Raw genomic sequence first — 19,553 nt, 5'->3', positions numbered from 1 at the left:
TGTGGGTTCCGATTTTTCTTTTGTCAATGTGATATAGGACGTTGATTGATTTGCATATGTTGAACCATCCTTGTGAACTTGGAATGAATCCTACTTGGTCCCTGGTGGTCTAGCAAGTTAAGGATCTGGTGTTGTCACTGATGTGGTGTGGGTTCAATCCATGGCCGGGAACTTCCACATGCCATCAGCATGGCTAAAACAATTTTTAAAAATTTTTTACATAAAAATAAAAATAACATTTAAAAGACAGAAATCAAAGAATCTATCCCATGACAGTTGCTAAATTAAATGAATTAAATGCTGTGAAGCACCTAACGCAAACAATGTGTACCTTACAGCTATGGTCGCAGTACTAGTGTTATTTACAGCACTGACTTCCCCGTTCCTTTAAACCTGTGTATTCTCCAGGTGAAGTGGAATGTGGCCTTATAACTTCTACTCTCTGCTAATCTCTGCTTAGAGCCCGAGCATTTGAGCAGATGAAGGAAGGGGCAGGACCCCCAACATCCCAGAGGGACATGAGTGTGGGGCTTTACAACAGCAGCTTGGTGCGCCCATTGGTACTAACCTCATCCAAGCTTCCTGCCTCACCCAGCTCTCTGCTTTCCCCATCACCCACAAGCCAGAATTGATGCCTGTACCGTAACAGGTGCGTCCATCTCCTCGGAAGCCGATGGAGCACTCGCAGGTGAACTGGGTCCCGGGGCCGGGGCGACAGGCTGCATTGGTGTCACACCCATGAGTGCCGATGTAGCAAGGATTCTGAAGGGCATCCGGGGAGCCGTCTGTGAGGGCGGAGACATAAACCAAGTGAGTATTCAGAAACTGCTGCAGGTTTCCTCCTTCCACAGCAAGTGAGGCAGGACGAATGACAAGAAGAGCAGAGGTGGCTTTGGAACAAGAAACCTGCCGGCTCTTGTCCTCACCTGGAGTGGGATTAGCAAACTATACCCCTTTGGATCTGTGGATCCACGACTGTTTTGCAAACAAAGTTTCACCGGGAGCCAGCCACACTCGTTCACTTGTGGACGGTCTATGGCTGTTTTTATGTTATAGCTGATCCTTCAATCCCACTCCCAGGCATCTATCCAGAGAAAACCATAATTCAAAAAGATACATGCAACCCTATGCTCATAGCAGCACTATTCACAATAAGGAAGACACATAAGCAACCTAAATGTCCATCAGCAGATGAATGGATACAGAAAATGTGGTACATGTATACAATGGACTATTACTTATCTGTAAAAAAGGATGAAATAATGGCATTTGCAGCAACATGGATGGACCTAGAGGTGATCATACTAAGTGAAGTAAGCCAGACAAAGACAAATATTATATAACTTATATGTAGAGTCTTAAGAAAAATGAGACAAATGAATTTATATACAAAACAAAAATAGACTGACAGACACAAAACAAACTCATGGTTACCAAAGGGGAAAAGAGGAGTGGGGTAAGGGATAAATTGGGTGTCTGGGATGAACAGATGTACATACTACACTACGCAAAATAGATTACTGACAAGGACCTACTGTATAGCACAGGGAACTCTACTCAATAGTCTGTAAGGGAAATGAATCTGAAAAAGAATGTACAACTGAATCACTTTGCTATACACCTGAAACTAACACAACATTGTAAATCAACTATACTCCAATACAAAATCTATATATGGAGTTCCTATTGTGGTACAGCAGAAACGAATCCAACCAGTATCCATGAGGATGGAGGTTTGACCCCTGGCCTCACTCAGTGGCTCAGATCTGGCGTTGCTGTGAGCTGTGGCGTAGGCCAGCAGCTGTAACTCCAATTTGACTTTTAGCCTGGGAACTTCCATATGCTGCGGGTGCAATCCTAAAAAGAAAAAAAAAAAAAAAATATATATATATATATATATGCACACACACATTAAAAAAAGAAAAAAATATGCCAACACCTGATGCCTGGAGCTACAGCTGTCAAAGTAGACAGATGGACACCTGCCTCCTTCTGCTTTATGGAGCTGAGGACAAACCTAATCACCTGGAGAAGGTGACCTGGGGACGGAGGAAGAACCAAAAATAACGGAAAAAGAGAAAGGCCTTACACCTAGACCTTAATGCCTAAATACACAGAACCCCTAGGGCTTAAAGATTTGGATGATGCAAAACTTGATGCTGGGATATCAAGCTAGTTCCAGCTCCTCCCTGGCAGCCAGAAGCAACACCAGACCAGATCTCAGGGACATGCCACCTCTAGGCATAGAGTGTGGTATAGGCTCTGTGCAGATTTCATGTGGATTTCCCAGGCCCTGACCAGTCATTCCTCTCAGGGTGAGTATCAGTGTTTTCAATGCCTGGCCATAAGCAGCTGCAGCCTTGGATAGCTTGCTCTCTTGGAGGGGACTCATGGGTCAGCATAATTTCCTGTCCCAAATATAATAATGAGGCCTTAGATTAGGAGAACAGAGACAAGTAGGGTTTCTAAGACTCAGAGATGACATTTAGCAAGACCAGGAGCTATTTTAGCATAATTTTCTTCTTACAGAGAGAAGGGGACGAACACAATGCAACAGGTGAAAAAGCACAGAGAGGGGTTGTTCCCTGGTGGTCTAGCGGTTATGGTTCTATGCTTTCACCACCATGTGAGCACACAGGACGCCTAGTCTGAGCTGCCATCTCTTACCCCTCACGGGACCGATAGAGTTGCTCAGAGCATAGCGCAAGATCCTCTCCTCCTGGTTGTACAGGACAAACACGCTGTCCACCGAGAGCTGCTGGGTGCTGGGCAGGGCCGGCCGTGAGTCATCATGGACGCACTCCTGGAAGGTGATGGTCTGGCGCCACTGGTAAGTGTGGACGTGCGAAGGGGCAGTGCTGTCCTGCTCTGGCTCCATCACCGTGTACTCCCGGGTGGAAGAGGACGTGATCACTGGATGAGGGAGGGAATGAAGGGAGACAAAGGGGAGATCACGAGGATGCAAGTGGCTGGTCAGGGGCTTTAAAACCACCAGCAGTTATTTCTTGCACATAATGCTAACAGAAGAGAGACCGGATGGAAGAGGATACATAACACCATGTGTTTCTGTGCTGAAATGCATTCTGCTCCCTAGACGTCCTATGCTATTATCAGGATTATTTGCATATGGGAATATTTATTGCTTTTTCTCATCAAGTGCTTCTCTTCAAGTTCCTAACTCACCCAGAACCAACTCAGGGCTTAAAGTCTGGTGAAAAGAAAACAGGCTTGGTGAGTTTCCAGGTGGCCTGGTGGTTAAGACTGAGTGCTTTCACTGCTGTGGCCTGGAACTGAGATCCCATATCCAGCCACTCCAAGCTGCAGAAGAAAGAAAGACAGAAAGGAGGTAGGGAGGAAGGAAGAAAGAAAGAAAAGAGCCCAGGCTTGGAGGAAGATACACTTAAATTCACATCTCGCACTTTCACCCATAAAGAGTGTGACTACAGGCCGGTTATTAACTTCTTTACCCTCTGTTTCTTTCACACCGTGGGTGGGGATGAGGAAGAGATAATGTATGTAAAATTTCTGGAGTCAAGCAGGCTAATTCTCTTATTAAAACAAACTACTGTTGGGAGTTCCCGTCGCGGCTTAACGAATCCGACTAGGAACCATGAGGTTGCGGGTTCGATCCCTGGCCTCTCTCAGTGGGTTAAGGATCCAGCGTTGCTGTGAGCTGTGGTGTAGTCGCAGACGCTGCTTGGATCCTGCGTTGCTGTGGCTTTGGCGTAGGCTGGCAGCTACAGCTCCGATCCAACCCCTAGCCTGGGAACCTCCATATGCCGAGGGAGTGGCCCAGGAAAATGGCAAAAAGACAAAAAAACAAAAAACAACAACAAAAAAACTACTGTTGGTGCAGCATTTACCACGTTAGCCAAGTGCTAACTGCTTTATATGGGTTATCTCACTTAGGAGTCAATAAATAGTGGTTGCTATAAATAACCCAAGAATAAAACGTTCTCTGATATTTAAAAAAAAGAGACATTAATGGGTTTCAATAGCCAATTTCGATAAATTACTAAAGAGCTGTGAGTAAATCACAATAGAGATGAGAGACTCCTCCCACTCGGAAAAGAGCCTGCTTTTCACCCATACAATGAAAATCTCAACTTTCTGTTGAAAAAAAAAAAAGTACAAGAGACTCTTTATGTTTGTGTGTTCTGCTGTGGTTCATAACAAAAGCCAGAGGATAAATAAAAGATTAGTGTAAGCTGCCTCTTGTCCAGTTCCCACGTGCTGGGCTGCCAGAAGCACCATCTGGTTGCAGCCTGACTGCAGACCAGGGTCTTGCTCCCCACCCCGCCCCTACGCCCCCCATCTCCTCTCCCCCAGGAGAGTTCAAGCAAGCCACCAAGCCAAGGTGACTGGTACAACTGTCAAGTTGTTTTAAGGCACTTTAATAAGAACCTCTAAAGAGCTCCCATTGTTTGACTCAGCACTTTCATTGCTAGGAATTCAGCCAGAAAAGAACCAGAAATTTGGTCAAGATTTAAGAGGAAGATGATCATTTCAACTCATTATGAGCAGGAGAAATTGGAAATAACTAAACTTTAAAGAAGAGAATGGTTTAAATGAAAAGCCCATAAAAGAGAATCAAATAGATGCCTTTAAAAATGTTTTCAAAGCCTATTTAATGAAATGATAAAATATTCCTGATTGGGCACTTACTGGAAAAGTGAAGACATAATAGTGTGGCATGACTGCAATTTTATTTGAATAAAAACCATATGCCTGACTGCAGAGTATATGAAAGTATTGCAGCAATGTGAAATTTCCTGACTTTGATGATTGTACTGGGATGACATAAGAGAATGTTCTTATTCTTAGGAAAAAACATGTCAAATACTTAGGGGATGAAGAATTGTGGTGTCTAAAACTTACTCTCAAAAATATAGATATAAATACATATGAGAGAGAATGATGAAGTAAATGTTAACAGTTGGTGAGGCTAGGTAAATGATATGTAGAAACTGCCTTCAACCTTTCTGTAAACTTGAAGTAACTGAAAATACTATATATAGATGCCTATTATAGTAAGATTATATTTTTATTTTGAAATTACATAATATTTTGAGATATTTATGTTCAATATTATATGTGTTGGTATATACATGTTGGGATATTTTTAATATAGAAGGAAAATGTTGAAAGGAAATAGATGTTACCCAGTAATTGTGCTCTGGTTTTTACATCTGTAAATTAAGCTTATTTTCTTTTCTGCACTGAAATCTCTCCAAAGGAGCATGCACGATGTCTATAATTAGAGGAAAGGTGGTTTGAATTACGTGCTACCTAAACTTCCCTCCCTGAAGGCCAGGAGGTGGCATGAGCTCAGGGCTGCAACCTGAGTCTGAGCCTGTGGGATGTGGCACTGCCCCACCCCTCCCGCACCCCCTTCCAAGTGGCACCCTGGGCCCTGCCACTCCCCCACCGCTCCCCCCCCCCCCCCGCTCCCCTGCCAAGCAGAGCCCCTCCCCCTGGGATAAGGCGCTGGGCTCACCCTGGCGGGAGTAGTGGTACAGCTCCGTGTAGGGCTCGATGTGCACCGAGGAGCCGAATGGGATATGCGGCACGCGACCCTCCAGCTCTGTGTCGATGGTCAGGTGTCCGTGCTCATCAATGCCGCTGAACTGCTGTTTAATGACCAGCTTGTCCGGGTGCCCCACAAAGGTCACCTCAGCCTGGCGGGTGAACTCGCCCCCTGCAAAGCCAGGTCAGACCATCACTTTGCCCTCAAGGAAGTTACCCTCACACCCACCGCCCATGGGCTCACAGTGGGGGCAAGCTCAGAACTCCTCTGCAGATGCTTTCCTTGGGTTATTAGAAATGGGGCTGGTGACCCCAAGGACAGAACTGAGACATCCATGTGGCTCAGCCGAGTCATGCACACAAAGAAGCTGCTTTCCAGCAGCAAACCAGGATCTGAGATGAGTGGGCTCAGGGGTTGTGCTGGAAACATCAGGGGATGGAGGTTTGACTCCCAACTGTGCTAGGTTCTAGTTGGGTCAACTTGAACCAGTTTATAAACCCTGCTCAGTCTCCATTTCCTGATGATAAAAAAGGGATATATTCGATCTTGTAGAAATTAGGTAAGTATTTTAAAAAGTGCTCTGCTGAATGTCAGGTGCTTTAAGATGGTTCTGGGGTTGATTATTTCAACACAAAGACCTGGATGGGTGAGTTATTCAGGGCCAACCATCACCAGGCTCAGAAACCATCCTAAGAACACATACTGTGGTGGTGGCTTGGGACCTCCCTGTGGTCTGTGCAGGACAGCAGCCCTAGACAAGCTGGAAAAAATATTTCCCCTTCCTTCAGCATCCTCTCTTTTCCACATCTGCGGATACCATGGCACAGCTGGCAGCTATTTCATAACAGGTGAAATTTACATGAAATTTACATTTCAGTGCCCATTAATAATTTCCTTGAAACAGGGTCATGCTCATTCTCTTGCATATTATCTATGGGTGCTTTCACTCTACAATGACAGAGCTGAAGAGCTGCAACAGAGGCTGAAGAGCCCAAAACATTTAGGCAAAGCTTAAAACATTTACTATCTGGCCCTTTGTGGAAAAAGTCTGACAACTTCTGCTTTATAGTCCCCAGGCCCCAGCAGATATCCAGCTGAAGACACAGGTCCTGGGGCAATTAAGAAGGACCATTGCAGTAACAAAGATTTGCTGTTGTAAGAAATATGTAAGGACTCCCTCAGTCTCCCTGAGGTCGATGTAAGTTACAAAGCAACATCAATTTCAATCAACCCATATACAAAGCAACACCAATGTGAAACACTTCAACCAAGGAGTAGGATCTGTGGGTTTGGCTACAAGTTCAATTGCATATGCAAAGGAAAGAGAATGTGTTTGCAAGAGAGCATGAACTTGGTTCTATTACTCAGGATATGCCTGTGCCATAGAGATTAAAAACGTGGGGCCATAAATGAAGTATATTTAATATCCTTTTCATATATACATCTTTTCCTTTCTTAAAATGGCCACACTTCAGGAAGTGAGGTATGGATACTCTATATAACTCTGGGAGGGGTATCTGTGCACAGCCCTCAGACGCTGCTCCCGGCAGCGTTTTCACAATACATCTGTGGCTGAAGCTCCAGTGAGGCTAGGGGGTGGTGAAGGCAGGTCTAGGTGGTCACAGGCAGCGGTTTGGTACTCGTGTCCCTGAACAGCAGGCTCCAGGTCCTGGGAGTGGCCAGAGATGTAGGATGAAGTCTCCTCTACCCCAACTATTCTGGAAAAGTGTCTCCTAGCATGCACTGGGGGCAGAGGCAGGGATGGCCTCAGGGGGGCACAGAAGAGGCCACCACCACACCAGGGAAACATCCCCCGCCCCCTGCCTGCCCACATGACACTGAAAACTGAACTTCCTGCAGTTCCCTGGTGGCTTATGGGGTTAAGGATCCAGCATTGTCACTGCTGTGGCTCAGGTTTGATCCCTGGCCCAGGAATTTCCACATGCCACAGGCATGGCCAAAAAAAAAAAAAAAAAAAAAGAAAGAAAAGAAATTGATTTAAAAAAATAGAAAAAAAAAAGAAAAAAAAGAAAAAGACTGAACTTTCTTTGTCAGGACACAATCTAAGAAGCTCCAGGAAAACTCAGGATCCTTAAGTGTCATGAGGATTATTTTTATCGGGCTGAATTCACCAGCTAGAAACAACAGCTCCCTTTTCTCCAAGCAGATACTGAGGAAATGTCAAATATCAGTTTCAGATGGCTTGGAATTTGGAGGCAGCCTGGATTAAGTAGAAAGGGCCCTGTATTTTGGGCTGTGATCTAGGAGATGACATTATTTGCTCTGCCAGAGACTTCTAAATCTGCCCCTCCAAATCACTTCATGATCAAAATGTAATTCTAGACAGTTTTAGTCAATGTATATTAATGAAAAGTTTCTTGATAATTTTTCCTCGACATTCTTATTTCCAGAGCCACAAAATGCCTATTGGTAAGTTGCCTGCAGACACGGAGTTTCCTTGCCATCCATCCTAGGGCCCCCAGGCCCCACTCATTTCAAGGTCTGATGTCACTTACCTGTGATGCTGAACCCATTCTTGAATCCATCCTGCTCCACTGCAAACATCCATCCAATGATGCCTCCAATAGGGGCCAGAGGAAGCAGAGAGTAGCCGATGGTCTCAGGAATGGTGCTGATGGCTGTGTAGGAGCGCCCATGGTTCATGACCACATATGAGTGGAGGTCAGTGTTCTCAAAGACAATGGGAGCCGGGCTGTTGCCCACGAAGATCCTTCCTTTCACCTTGCCGTTGACTCGCTGGGGGGAACCTGAGGGAGAAACAGAAAGAAGCCCACCCTTCAAAAGAGAATCATCATGTCTGGGAAGATCTGTACCTATAAAGCCAAGAGCCAAGCAGGGCTGGGGCAGAAGGCTTTTGGATAAGTGAAAATGGCTCTTCCTTCGAAGAAGGCAGTTCCCACGACTGTGTCTGTGAGCCTTAGAGATCCTGCCTCTCTTCCACGCTGATTGTGAATGGACAGCATGAAAGTGGGAGCCACTCTGTGACAGAAACCTCAGAGGTGGAGAAAACAGTCTTAGGAGAAAAACTCCTAAGCATCATGGGTGATTCGGAACTAGGTGACATAAAACTGACCACTTCTCAAAGTGTCAGGGACAGAATCAGTCATTTCAGCAGCAGAGCTGCATTGGATGGGACATTGGGTTGCCTGATCTAGAACACACCTGAAAGAGCATCTCTGCCTCAAATAGCATCCTATCACCCAGGGTTAGGACAGCCGGTCTGGGTCCTGGAGCTTCTTCACTCAACCCAAGCCAAGGCAGACATCACCCAGAGCCAGCTTGTGGACAGGAGTGTCTTTACAATAGATTATTCCATTAACACAAGTTAGAAAGATATGAAACTTACTCTGGCAGATTTAAAAGCTTTCTTCACATATAGTCATGACAGCACTATTCACAATAGCCAAGACATGGAAACAACCTAAGTATCCATTAGCACATGAATGGATAAAGATGACGTGGTACATATATACAATAAAATATCACTCAGCCATAAAAAAGAATGCAATTTGGCACAACAATGTAAATCATCTATACTTTAATTTTAAAAAGAAAGTAAACTACAAGGATATATCGAACAGCACAGGGGATTTAGCTAGTATTTTATAATAACTTTAAATAGAGGATAATCTATAAAAATGTTAAATCGCTATGTTTTACACCTGAAACTAATACTGCAAATCAACTATCCTCCAATAAGATACATAGATGAATGAAAGAAAAAAAAAAAAAGAATGAAATAATGCCATTTGTAGAAACACGGGTAGACCTAGGGATTATCCCACTAAGTGAAGTAAGTCAGAAGGAGAAAAACAAATACCATATGATATCTCCCATATGTGGGGAATTTAAAATATGACGTGAGTGAACTTATCTACAAAACAGAAACAGACTCACAGACAGAGAACAGACTTGCGATTGCTGAGGGTGAGAGAGGGTCATGGAGGGGTGGATTAGGAGTCTGGGATTGGCAGATGCAAGCTACTATATATAGAAAGGATAAACAACAAGGACCTATTGTAGAGCACAGAGAACTATATTCAATATCCTGTGGTAAACTGTAATGGGAGTTGCCATTGTGGCACAGTGGAAACGAATCTGACTAGCATCCATGAGGACGCAGGTTCGATCCCTGGCCTCGCTCAGGGGGTTAAGGAGCTGGCATTGCTATGAGCTGTGGTATAGGTTGCAGATGCAGCTCAGATTTGGTGTTGCTGAGGCTGTGGTGTAAGCCAGAAGCCACAGCTCCGATTGGACTCCTAGCCTGGGAACCTCCATATGCTGAAGGTATGGCCCTAAAAAGCAAAAAAGCAGAAAAGCAAAAAAAAAAAAAAAGCAAAAAAACCCATAATGGAAGAGAATATGAAAAAGAATATATGTATAACTGAACCATTTTGCTTTACAGCAGAAATTAACACAACATTGTAAATCAACTATATTTCAATGAAATAAATTTTTAAAAATAAAAAATAAAAGCTCTCTTCATAAATTGCCAGAGTATGTGTAGGACACCATTATTAAAAATTATAATAATGTCATATGTTAGCATATACTTAGGGGAAAATACCTGAAGAGATGTACATAAAACCGCTAACAGTGGTCAACTCAGGGTGGTATGAACTTCCATTTTCTACACTATATATCTCTGTAATGTTTAAATATTTATAACTTGCATATATCTATTATTATTTAATCAGGAAAAGGTAAGATCTCCAGAAATTAAATTGTTCTTGTATTCAAATAAGAAAACTGAAGGTGACCAGTGGACCCAGAAATTCTAAGAGAACGAAAAAACACGTCCGCACATGGAGTTCCTGTTGTGGCTCAGTGGAAATGAATCTGACTAGTATCTATGAGGATGTGGGTTCAATCCCTACCTTGTTCAGTGGGTCAGGGATCCAACATTGCTGTGCTGCAGTGTAGGTCACAGACACAGCTCAGATCCCGAGTTGCTATGGCTGTGGTGTAGGCAGGCAGCTACAGTTCTGATTTAACCTCTAGCCTGGGAATTTCCATATGACACAGCTGAGGCCCTAAAAAGCAAAAAAAAAAAAAAAAATCCGCATAAAACCTTGTACACCAATGTTCTCAGCACCATCATTCATAATAGCCAAAATGCGAAACCACTCAAGTGTCCATCCACCATGAATGGATAAACAAAATGTGTATATCTATACAATGGATATTTATCTAGGAAAAAAATGAATGAAGTACTGATAAATGCTAAAACATGAATTCCTATTGTAGCTCCATGGGTTAAGAACCCAACATAGTCTCTGTGAGGATATGGGTTCAATCCTTGGCCTCCCTCAGTGGGTCAAGGACCGGCGTTGCTGTGGCTAGGGTATAAGCCTCAACAGCAGCTGCAATTTGACCCTGGCCCAGGGACTTCCATATGCCACAAGTGCAGTTGTACAAAGGAAGAAAAAAAAAAAAAAGCTAAACCGTGGCTACACCTTGAAAACCTTATGCTAAGTGAAAGAAGCCAAAGACAAAGGTCACAGACTGTATGATTCCATTTATACGAAATGTCTGGAACAGGAACATCCATACAGATAGAAATTAGACTAGGTGTTGACAGAAGCTAGGGGATGAAGGTGAATTGAAGGTAACTGCTAACAGATCCAGGGTTTCCTTCTGGAGTGATGAAAAATATTCTAAAATTAGAGGTAATAGTTACATAACTTGGTGAACATACTAAAAAGCACCAAATGGTATACATTATTTTATTTTATTTTTTGGCTCTGCCATGGAATACAGAAATTCCCAGGCCAGGGATTGCACCCAAGCCACAGCAGTGACAATACCAAGTCCTTAACCACTAGGCCACCAGGGAACTCCTGAATGGTATTCTATAAGTGAACATATCACTTTTTTTTTGTCCTTTTAGGGTCGCACCTGAAGCATATGGAGATTCCTAGGCTAAGGGTCAAATTAGAGCTGCAGCTGCAGCTGCTGGCCTATGCCACAGCCACAGCAATGCCAGATCCAGGCTGCATCTGCGACCTACACCATAGCTCAGGGCAACACAGGATCCTTAAGGCAATGCACTGGGCCAGGGATCGAACTGGCGTCCTCATGGATACTACTCAGGTTCATCACTGTTGAGCCACACAACAGGAACTCCAAAGTGAATGTGTTACTTACATCTTTAAAAAAACAAAAACAAAAAAAAAACAAAAAAAAAAAAACCACTGAAGTAAAAAATCGCCTTAGACTATTTGTCTTTGAAGTAGAATTAAGTTTTCTCAGTTATTGATTGTAGATATTGTGTTTCTCTTCCTAGATTACCAATGATTAGAGGCATGACTTTCACACCCAACTGCCTGGCTCAGTCTCAGCAGAGCTTTCTGCACACAGTAAATTCTCAGACTATAGAATAACGTGAGACAAACGCACCTCCCCTGAGCACCAACATTGTGTTCTGAAGCCTTTCTGCTGTGTTCAATATGCCTGAGAGCAAGGTCACTGACAAGCCAAGGCAGACTTGACACAGAGTATTTCTGCACACAAGTTGTGTCATTACGCTGGGGAATGCTGTGAAGCTAGAAGACTAATATCGAAAAAAATGCTTCCCCCAAACAATTACAGAAACAAGCAGGAAAGCCAAGTGAAGGAAACCAAATTTTTTTCCACCAAACTTTGAGCTAGAAAAATATTTCAAAATGAGCAAGAATCCAACAAATAGTTAAACCACAAAGCTATTACAAGGCATGTATACAACGTCAAAATCTGTAGCCATGCAATGGGACATTTCTGAGCTTGCTGCCAAAGGCAACCTGCCCACACTTCAAGCTCTGACACCTGGCATGGAACCAGCTAGAGAGACTGCTCTTTGAGAAGAAGGGTTCATTGTAAATTTTGGAAGTTTCTCCCAGGGTGACGAAAGTATAAAAACCAAGGCTAAAACAAAGCAGCAGGGGCACACCAGTCCTGGGGCAGTGGGCTTTGGAAGAAAACACATTTATAGACATTCAAAAACATTCCTTGGAGTTCCTGCTGTGGTACAGCGGGTTAAGAATCTGACTGCAGCAGCTCCGGCTGCTGTGGAGTCTTGGGTTCAATCCCCAGCACACACAGTGGATTAATAGATCTGATGTTGCCACAGTAGTGGTGAGGGTTGCAGCTATGGCTTGGATTCAGTCCTTGGCCCAGGAACTTCCATACACTGCAGGTGCAGCCATAAAAAATTTTTTTTTAAATCCCTCAAAGTTAACATGGAAAGTATACAAAATTTTCTTTCATCACTGAAAGTGGTATTTAACAAAACTCTCCTAATTTAATTATGACCTAGAAGGAAACTACTTTTTATTTTTTTCTTAGCAAATTAAAAATAATTGACTTAGGAGTTCTCTTGTGGCACAGTGGATTAAAGGTCCAGCACTGTCACTACAGCAGATTGGGTTCAATCCCTGGCTCGGGAACTTTTACATGCTGCAGATGCAGCCAAAAAAAAAAAAATTAACAAGAGCTATGCCAGAATATCTGAGAAACAGAAAAACATTCCTCTGAGTTTTATTTAGTCAAATTTTATGAAGCCATTGAGGTTCCTCATGAAACACACAAATGAAATGACCAGTGACAAATGAGGGAATTGGCCTCTGAAGGGACAAATGCTCAGTAGCATCAGGTTTTGGTTTTGGTTTTTTGGGGCCATGCCTGTGGCAAATGGAAGCTCCCAACCAGGGATCACGGATCAAACTCATGCCACAGCAGTGACAACACCAGATCCTTAACCCACTAGACCACCAGGGAACTCCAGTTTTTGTTTTAATTCTGGTTTGTGGCCTCAGACTCAAACAGGTCTCCTGTGAATAAACTGTTATCTGGACCCTCTAGACTTTCACAGAGAAGGTTCTCCTGACCATCTCAGAGTGTCAAGACAGCTTGGTCCTTGTGGGGGCAGAGCTCAGAACTGACATGCGCCACATGGTTGAATACATTCTGGAGACACCCCCATTGTGGGTTTGGGCTCCAGAAGGAGCTGTGGTGCACCCCTCGGGTCCACCTTCACCATGCTGTGATTTCAGGAGCACGAGGATGGGAAAAGCTGCAGGTAGGGCACTGGAACAGACTTTGCCTGCTGCAAACCTGGGTCTCCACCAGCCCACATTAGGATAGTCTGAAGTTTGAAAGAAATGGAGGAAAATGAGGGGCACTGCCAATTCCTGGTCCAGGCCACACGATCTCAACACTGCAGCCTTTTGTCCCACGCGAGAGGCAGTTGTGAAGATGGGCTCCTGATGGCCATTATTTTAGAGACGGAAAATAGCACAGGAAAGAAAGAGACCTCCCCTTGGTAGACATATCGCCGGAGACCACCCCACCCCACCCCCAGTAAAGAAATACAAGCAAGAACAGGAGATGAGAGGAGTTCCCATTGTGGTGCAACAGAAACAAATCCGACTAGGAACCATGAGGTTGCAGGTTCAATCCCTCGCCTCGCTCAGTTGGGTTGAGGATCTGGCGCTGCCATGAGCTGTGGCATAGGCCCAGCTGAGGCTCGGATTCTGCATTGCTGTGGCTGTGGTGTAGGCCGGCAGCTGTAGCTCCAGTTAGACCCTTAGCCTGGGAACCTCCATATGCCGTGGGTGCAGCCCTAAAAAGACAAAAGTCAAAAAAAAAAAAAAAAAAACAGGAGATGAGAGATTAAATAGGGCCCACCTGGAAACAGCACCCACCTTTGGAGACCTAGGCAAGTATCAAAACAAGGAGGTAAACAAAAACCCCAGCTCCTCCCCCTTCTCGCCTGTCCCCTGTCAAAATGAAGCACGACAGCAAAGTACCTTCTGCCACACACTGTCGGCCGTTCCCCGTGTAGCCGGCAACACAGCTGCAACAGAAGCCGGTGGCAAAATCCCTGCACTCTGCATGCACGGAGCACTGGTGTCTGTTGTTGGCGCACGTCTGGCGGTTATCCGTGTTGTAGCTGAAAACTGTTCGGAGAGAACACAGCATGCCTGTAAGCGCCCTACAGGGCTCAGGACAAGCTTGCACCCCTAGCCCTACAGACTGCACATCTGCTCAAACCATTCAGACCCAGGACTCTCTCCCAGAGCCACTTAAATAGTATGGTGGCCCCATCACTCAAACCAAAACAAATGGGTCTAAAAAGGAGTTGGAGAAATCACAAGGGTGAACCGTTAAGAAAATGCCATAATCCAAAGTCCCCTGTATCCCCGAATTAATATGAGGTACTGACATCCAATGTCAGTCTTAACAAAGCAATGGCGTCCATCTAATGTAGCCAGATCAGCTTCACATTGCAGGGGAACCTTAAAATATTTTTTGACTATTTTTTTTTATTGTGGCAAAATATATATAACAAGAAATGTGCCATTGTAACAAGCTTTAAGTATTTTTCAAACTTGTTTGGCCCTTTCTTCTCACCAGGGGATAGATCAGAAGGTCTTGCACTCAAAAGCTGATTTGAAATAATTCCTCAGCCATCCCTGGTTGGTTTGACCCAAGAAAGAAGAATTTCTCCCTTTTTCAAATGTCTCCCTCCCAAGTTTATTTTCTTAGAATTGTGAACATTAAACTTCAGAATCCAGGGCAGATTAATTTGGAAGGCAGCTCTGGCTACCACCAATGCTCCACTGGAACGAATTACTTTGGAATGAAATTCAAAAACACCAGAGGCGATAAGGACCCGAATTTTAATTGACTATGACTTTATGAATGAAGAGAAAAGTCAAGTTTAAGCCCAGGTAGATTCCCTTAGTCCTGCATATCCAGAAGGGAGTTTCCTGCGTGTATAATGATGGTCTTTGGAGCCAAGCACACTTGGGCCCCAGGCTGACTGCACATGACACCGACTGCTCAAGCCCAGCTCCCAGTGGGTCCACTATGGTCTCTGTGTCTGGGGGTGACTATTCAAATAACACCAGGAATGCAGTGCTGGCTACAGAAGACTGACCTCTAATAAAAACAATGAAATAACCGGAGTAGAAACACATCTGGTTTAGCCCCATTTGGGGCTCGATCCTAGGCTTTTATTTTTACTAGTACCAAGTAATACACTACTGTAAGTTGGGGGCTATAATTGCTCTCACTTCAAAGTGATGTGTTCAGCAATGAGAATTTCAGAGACAGCTCTGAAGGATGAAAAGCAGGATGAGGCTCAAAACGCAACACTTGCAAGTAAACACACCTAACCATCTTGGGAAGACTACCCTGAGACTCAGCTCTAACAGCAGAGTGCCATGTGCTAGATGTCAGCATCACCCCAGGAAATCAGGGGTGCTGTGTGTGTAGGGGAACCCTGAGACATGAAGCCATGTCCCCATTAGGGCACCAAAGGGCAGCTTCTCCATTTCTATGCCTCAGAAGGCACACCACCCCCGGCCAGCAGATCCTGTCCATGCTTTGGGATACTCAATAAGAACGACCACTTGTGGCTGTTGCCGTGAGACAAATCACAAGTAAGGAGAAATACAAGTGAGTGAATAATGTGAGAGCGAGTAGGATTTTCGAGGGCCTTATGGTCACTTCATAGTAGAAGCATTTATGAGTCACAGTGAGCATCATTTAAAGGCTTGGACCATCCCATTCATAGGAAACTTAACAGATTATAAGTCAACCTGAAAAGCAAAAAATAATGAACATGGTTGAGGTGGAAGGTCTTTTATAAGACAAATCAAAGCATGTTGGGGTTCAAATGGTCTTCCTTCAAAACAGACGAAAAACCTGATAGAATACGGTAGACTAGAAAATACTGTACTTTTAAACCATCTTTGAGAAAGGACCTACTTTTAAAATATTTGAACATGTTCAGGAACCTACTCTGAAACGGACAGGACCCAGGAGGAAAAATAATCCACTATTCCCCTTCCAAAACCAAGAGGAAATACATGTCAACGACAAACCGTGTCAATAGCCAAAGGAACTTCTAAAATGTTTTTTCAGGTGGGGGAATATATTTCTGACCTCAGAAGTCACAAAGGAGAAAATCTGACTTTCAAAAAATTCCAATGCCCTTTTTTCTTTAAAACAGACAAAAAAGAATAATAACTTGAAAGAGGATATGCTCTCCAGTCTCTAACCCCAGCCCCAATCCCAGAAGACGGCCAGGCGTCCTGCAAGCCTTCTTCTACCCACCAGGGCTCCGCTGCTGAGTCCTGCCTTCGCTCCCCAGGCACTTATCCTTAGGAACTGATGTGGATGGCATAGGATAGTCACACAGGTAGATGTAGAGGTCCCAGAAGGGGACCGTAGACAGAGAGGGAAACCTAGGACATTTGGGAGACCACTCCTAAATTAATAATCGCTCAAGAAAGCCATCTGAACAGAGTAGGCTTGCTTGCCTAACTATAAAACCACAAATGAAAGCAAGAGATATGCCTCAAGGTCATTACAATGAGGCCTGAATTCAAGTGCAGCAAGATAAGGATCCTTAGGACCAAGGGCAGGAGTTTAAGGACCGCCCTTCTGCTGAGTTGAATAAGTACCGTGACAATCCTAGTTTGACCATATAGGGTCAATACTCTCTCCCTGGATACCAACGAGGGGCTACGACTCAAAGAAGAAGAGGTGGTCTCTTCCCCTCCCCAGTTTCCTTGGATTTTAAAACTGCAGCCCACCGAATCCTGGGGGCAGAGCCTCCTAGCCAGCCTGCGTGCATCTCTCCAAAGGATCTTACCTGAATAAATCTATTTCTTGCCTATCACTCTGTCTCTCAATGGATGCCTTCTCTGCTTGAGGCACAAAGAATCTAAACCTCAGTAAGTCCAAACACTGGGTGAGTGACTCTAATTTAAAAACTGTGGGTTCAAGTCCCAACCTGGGTTCTGGCTGAGTTCAAGTCCTAAGGGCTGTCAGTTTCAAAACCACCAGAGATGCGCACGGCTGACACCCTCCAGCCGTGCTCCCCGTCTAGAAACTCAAGTATCCAGGAACTTACCAACTCCAGTTTCCTCCACTTCATCCACGTCTATGACCTGCGGTTGCTGCTGGGGAAAGGTCTCGGCCGGCAGCTGGAAAGACCTGGTCCTCTCCGTGGGAGGCGTGGGGGGTCTCTCGGTGGCCAGGCGGCGGGGGGCAAGGTCACTGGGCATGTTGTAGGTGCCGGCATCTCCCCTTCGTGGGGTCTCATGGGGGAAGGACGTGGTGCCCACGACCTCCAGGCCCACACCTGTCACTGAGTCATAATCCTCGTCGTCATACTCTGTTCCGTCGTCTAGCCCCAGGTTCACATCCGAGGGCACCACACCGCTGGCCGTGGCTGGACTGCCAATCTCAAACACCCAGACGCCCTGCTGCCCAGAGTTGCTGCTCCTGGGGAGAAGGGCGGGATTCTTGGGAACAGCCCAGCAGCCCACAGATTGAACCCCCCACCCAAGCAGAAGGAGCCCCTGGGATCTCTGTCAATCTGAAACCCATCGCTAGCTTCTGCCTGCAGCTTCAGTGGGGGCTGGAGAATAGATGGGGTCCAGTCTGTTCATCAGAGCTGACACCATCCAGAGTATACAGTGAGGTTGGACCCAACAGGCACAACCCTAACCAAGGCTTATTCTCAGCCATCCAAATGCTTCAGGGACATTTTCAGAGCTTAAAGTGCGATTTCTACTCATCACCAGTCACCTATAGGCATACCCTTTACTATACGAGCAGCCTTGACTGCAGCCATCCATTTTCTCCGGGATTCTTTCTGTGGCTGGCTGTCATATGTAAGAAATATGTGTTTGTTCTTGGTCTCTGGTTCTGGCACATAACCCCTCAAATCCCTGTAATCTCTGGGGCGATAAGAGTGTCTTTTGTATGCTAATCAGATGGCCGGGGATCTAGGGTAGCTTCAGGATGGGGGCTGGTCACTAGGAAGACCAAGGCATGATTACAGGGTTGGAATTTTCAGCACCATGCCCTGGTGGGGAGGATTGAAGATTAAGTTAATCACCAGTGGCCAATCATGTCTTTGTAATAAAAATTCCTAAACGATGAGGTTGACAGAGCTTTGGGGCTGGTGAGCACCTCGTGGTGCTGGGTGCTGGGGGGCAGTGTGCCCAGAGAGGCTGTGGAAGCCCCTCCCCCCACGTCCTCCCCTACCTAGCCCTGTGAATCTCATCTATTTGCCTGTTTCGGAGTTGTAAGCCTTTATAATAAACTGGTAAAAGGAAGGAAAGTGCTTTCCTGAGTTCTGTGGGCCATTCTAGCAAATTATCAAACCAAAGCAGGATGTCAAGGAGACCCCGATTTTTCGCTGGTTGATCAGAAGTGCAGGTGGCAACCTTGCAGGTGTAATGGGCATCTGAAGTGCAAGTGGTTTTATGAGACTGAGCCCTTCACCTGTGGGGTCTGTGCTGACTCTGAGCAGTTTGTGTAAGAACTGAATCGAATTGTCAGACACCCAGCTGGTGTCTGAAGAGCTAGAGCCTTGCTCAGTGTGTGTGTGCTGGAGCAGGTAGAAACAAACAAACAAAACCCCTGCATGTTTGATGTTAGAAGTAGTCACGAGTGAAAACCGAGTACAGACTTGGTGTATAAGAAATTGCAGCACTGTCAGCTGTGAAACCTTGGACAGGTCTCAGTTTTACCTTTTTAGGCTCAAAGGGTGTCGTGAAACACAAATGATATTCAGAATTTAAAGACAGAACACCCCTAGTCTCTACTTCCTGCACTACCATTTTTACTGCTTTCATATGTGTGATTAGAACTGTTCCAATCAGAAACTATGTAAAATGACCAGATTATACAATGGAAAGAAGGGACATGCATGACTCAGCGGAGAACACTGAGCAAAAGATTGGGGTGGGGTAGGGGATGAGGCCTCAAAAAAGGCCTGCAGAAATTGGACGTCTAGTCAGTCTGTCTGCCTGGGACTCAAAAGAAAGGCAGTGGTGTGTAGGAGCTTGTAAAAATTCAATTGCACCAGCTTGTAAAAATTCAAATTATATAGACTTACAATTAAATAATCCATATTAAAAGCAGAGGCAACAAATATTCAAAACTCATCGCATCTAAATTATGTTAGCTATGTTCTGTTAGTGAGTATCCCAACTATTAGCTA

At 44.8% G+C, this 19,553-nt stretch overlaps 1 protein-coding gene across 2 annotated transcripts in view; it reads right to left on the bottom strand.

Moving 5' to 3' along the window:
• NID1 (nidogen 1) overlaps positions 1–19,553 on the bottom strand; it is a 107,622-nt gene that overhangs the window by 54,985 nt on the left and 33,084 nt on the right. For both annotated transcript variants that reach the window (XM_021073758.1, XM_021073759.1), the window contains exons 4-9: positions 17,451–17,824; positions 14,335–14,484; positions 8,044–8,295; positions 5,498–5,698; positions 2,668–2,913; positions 642–785 (exon numbers count right to left, since the gene is read on the bottom strand). In XM_021073758.1, the coding sequence (XP_020929417.1) occupies positions 642–785; positions 2,668–2,913; positions 5,498–5,698; positions 8,044–8,295; positions 14,335–14,484; positions 17,451–17,824 (1,367 nt within the window). The remainder of the gene's footprint in view (positions 1–641; positions 786–2,667; positions 2,914–5,497; positions 5,699–8,043; positions 8,296–14,334; positions 14,485–17,450; positions 17,825–19,553) is intronic.

Source organism: Sus scrofa, chromosome 14 (genome assembly GCF_000003025.6).
Source record: "Sus scrofa isolate TJ Tabasco breed Duroc chromosome 14, Sscrofa11.1, whole genome shotgun sequence".
Taxonomy (NCBI): Eukaryota; Metazoa; Chordata; class Mammalia; order Artiodactyla; family Suidae; genus Sus; species Sus scrofa.
This window is presented reverse-complemented; position numbering and strand designations above follow the sequence as displayed.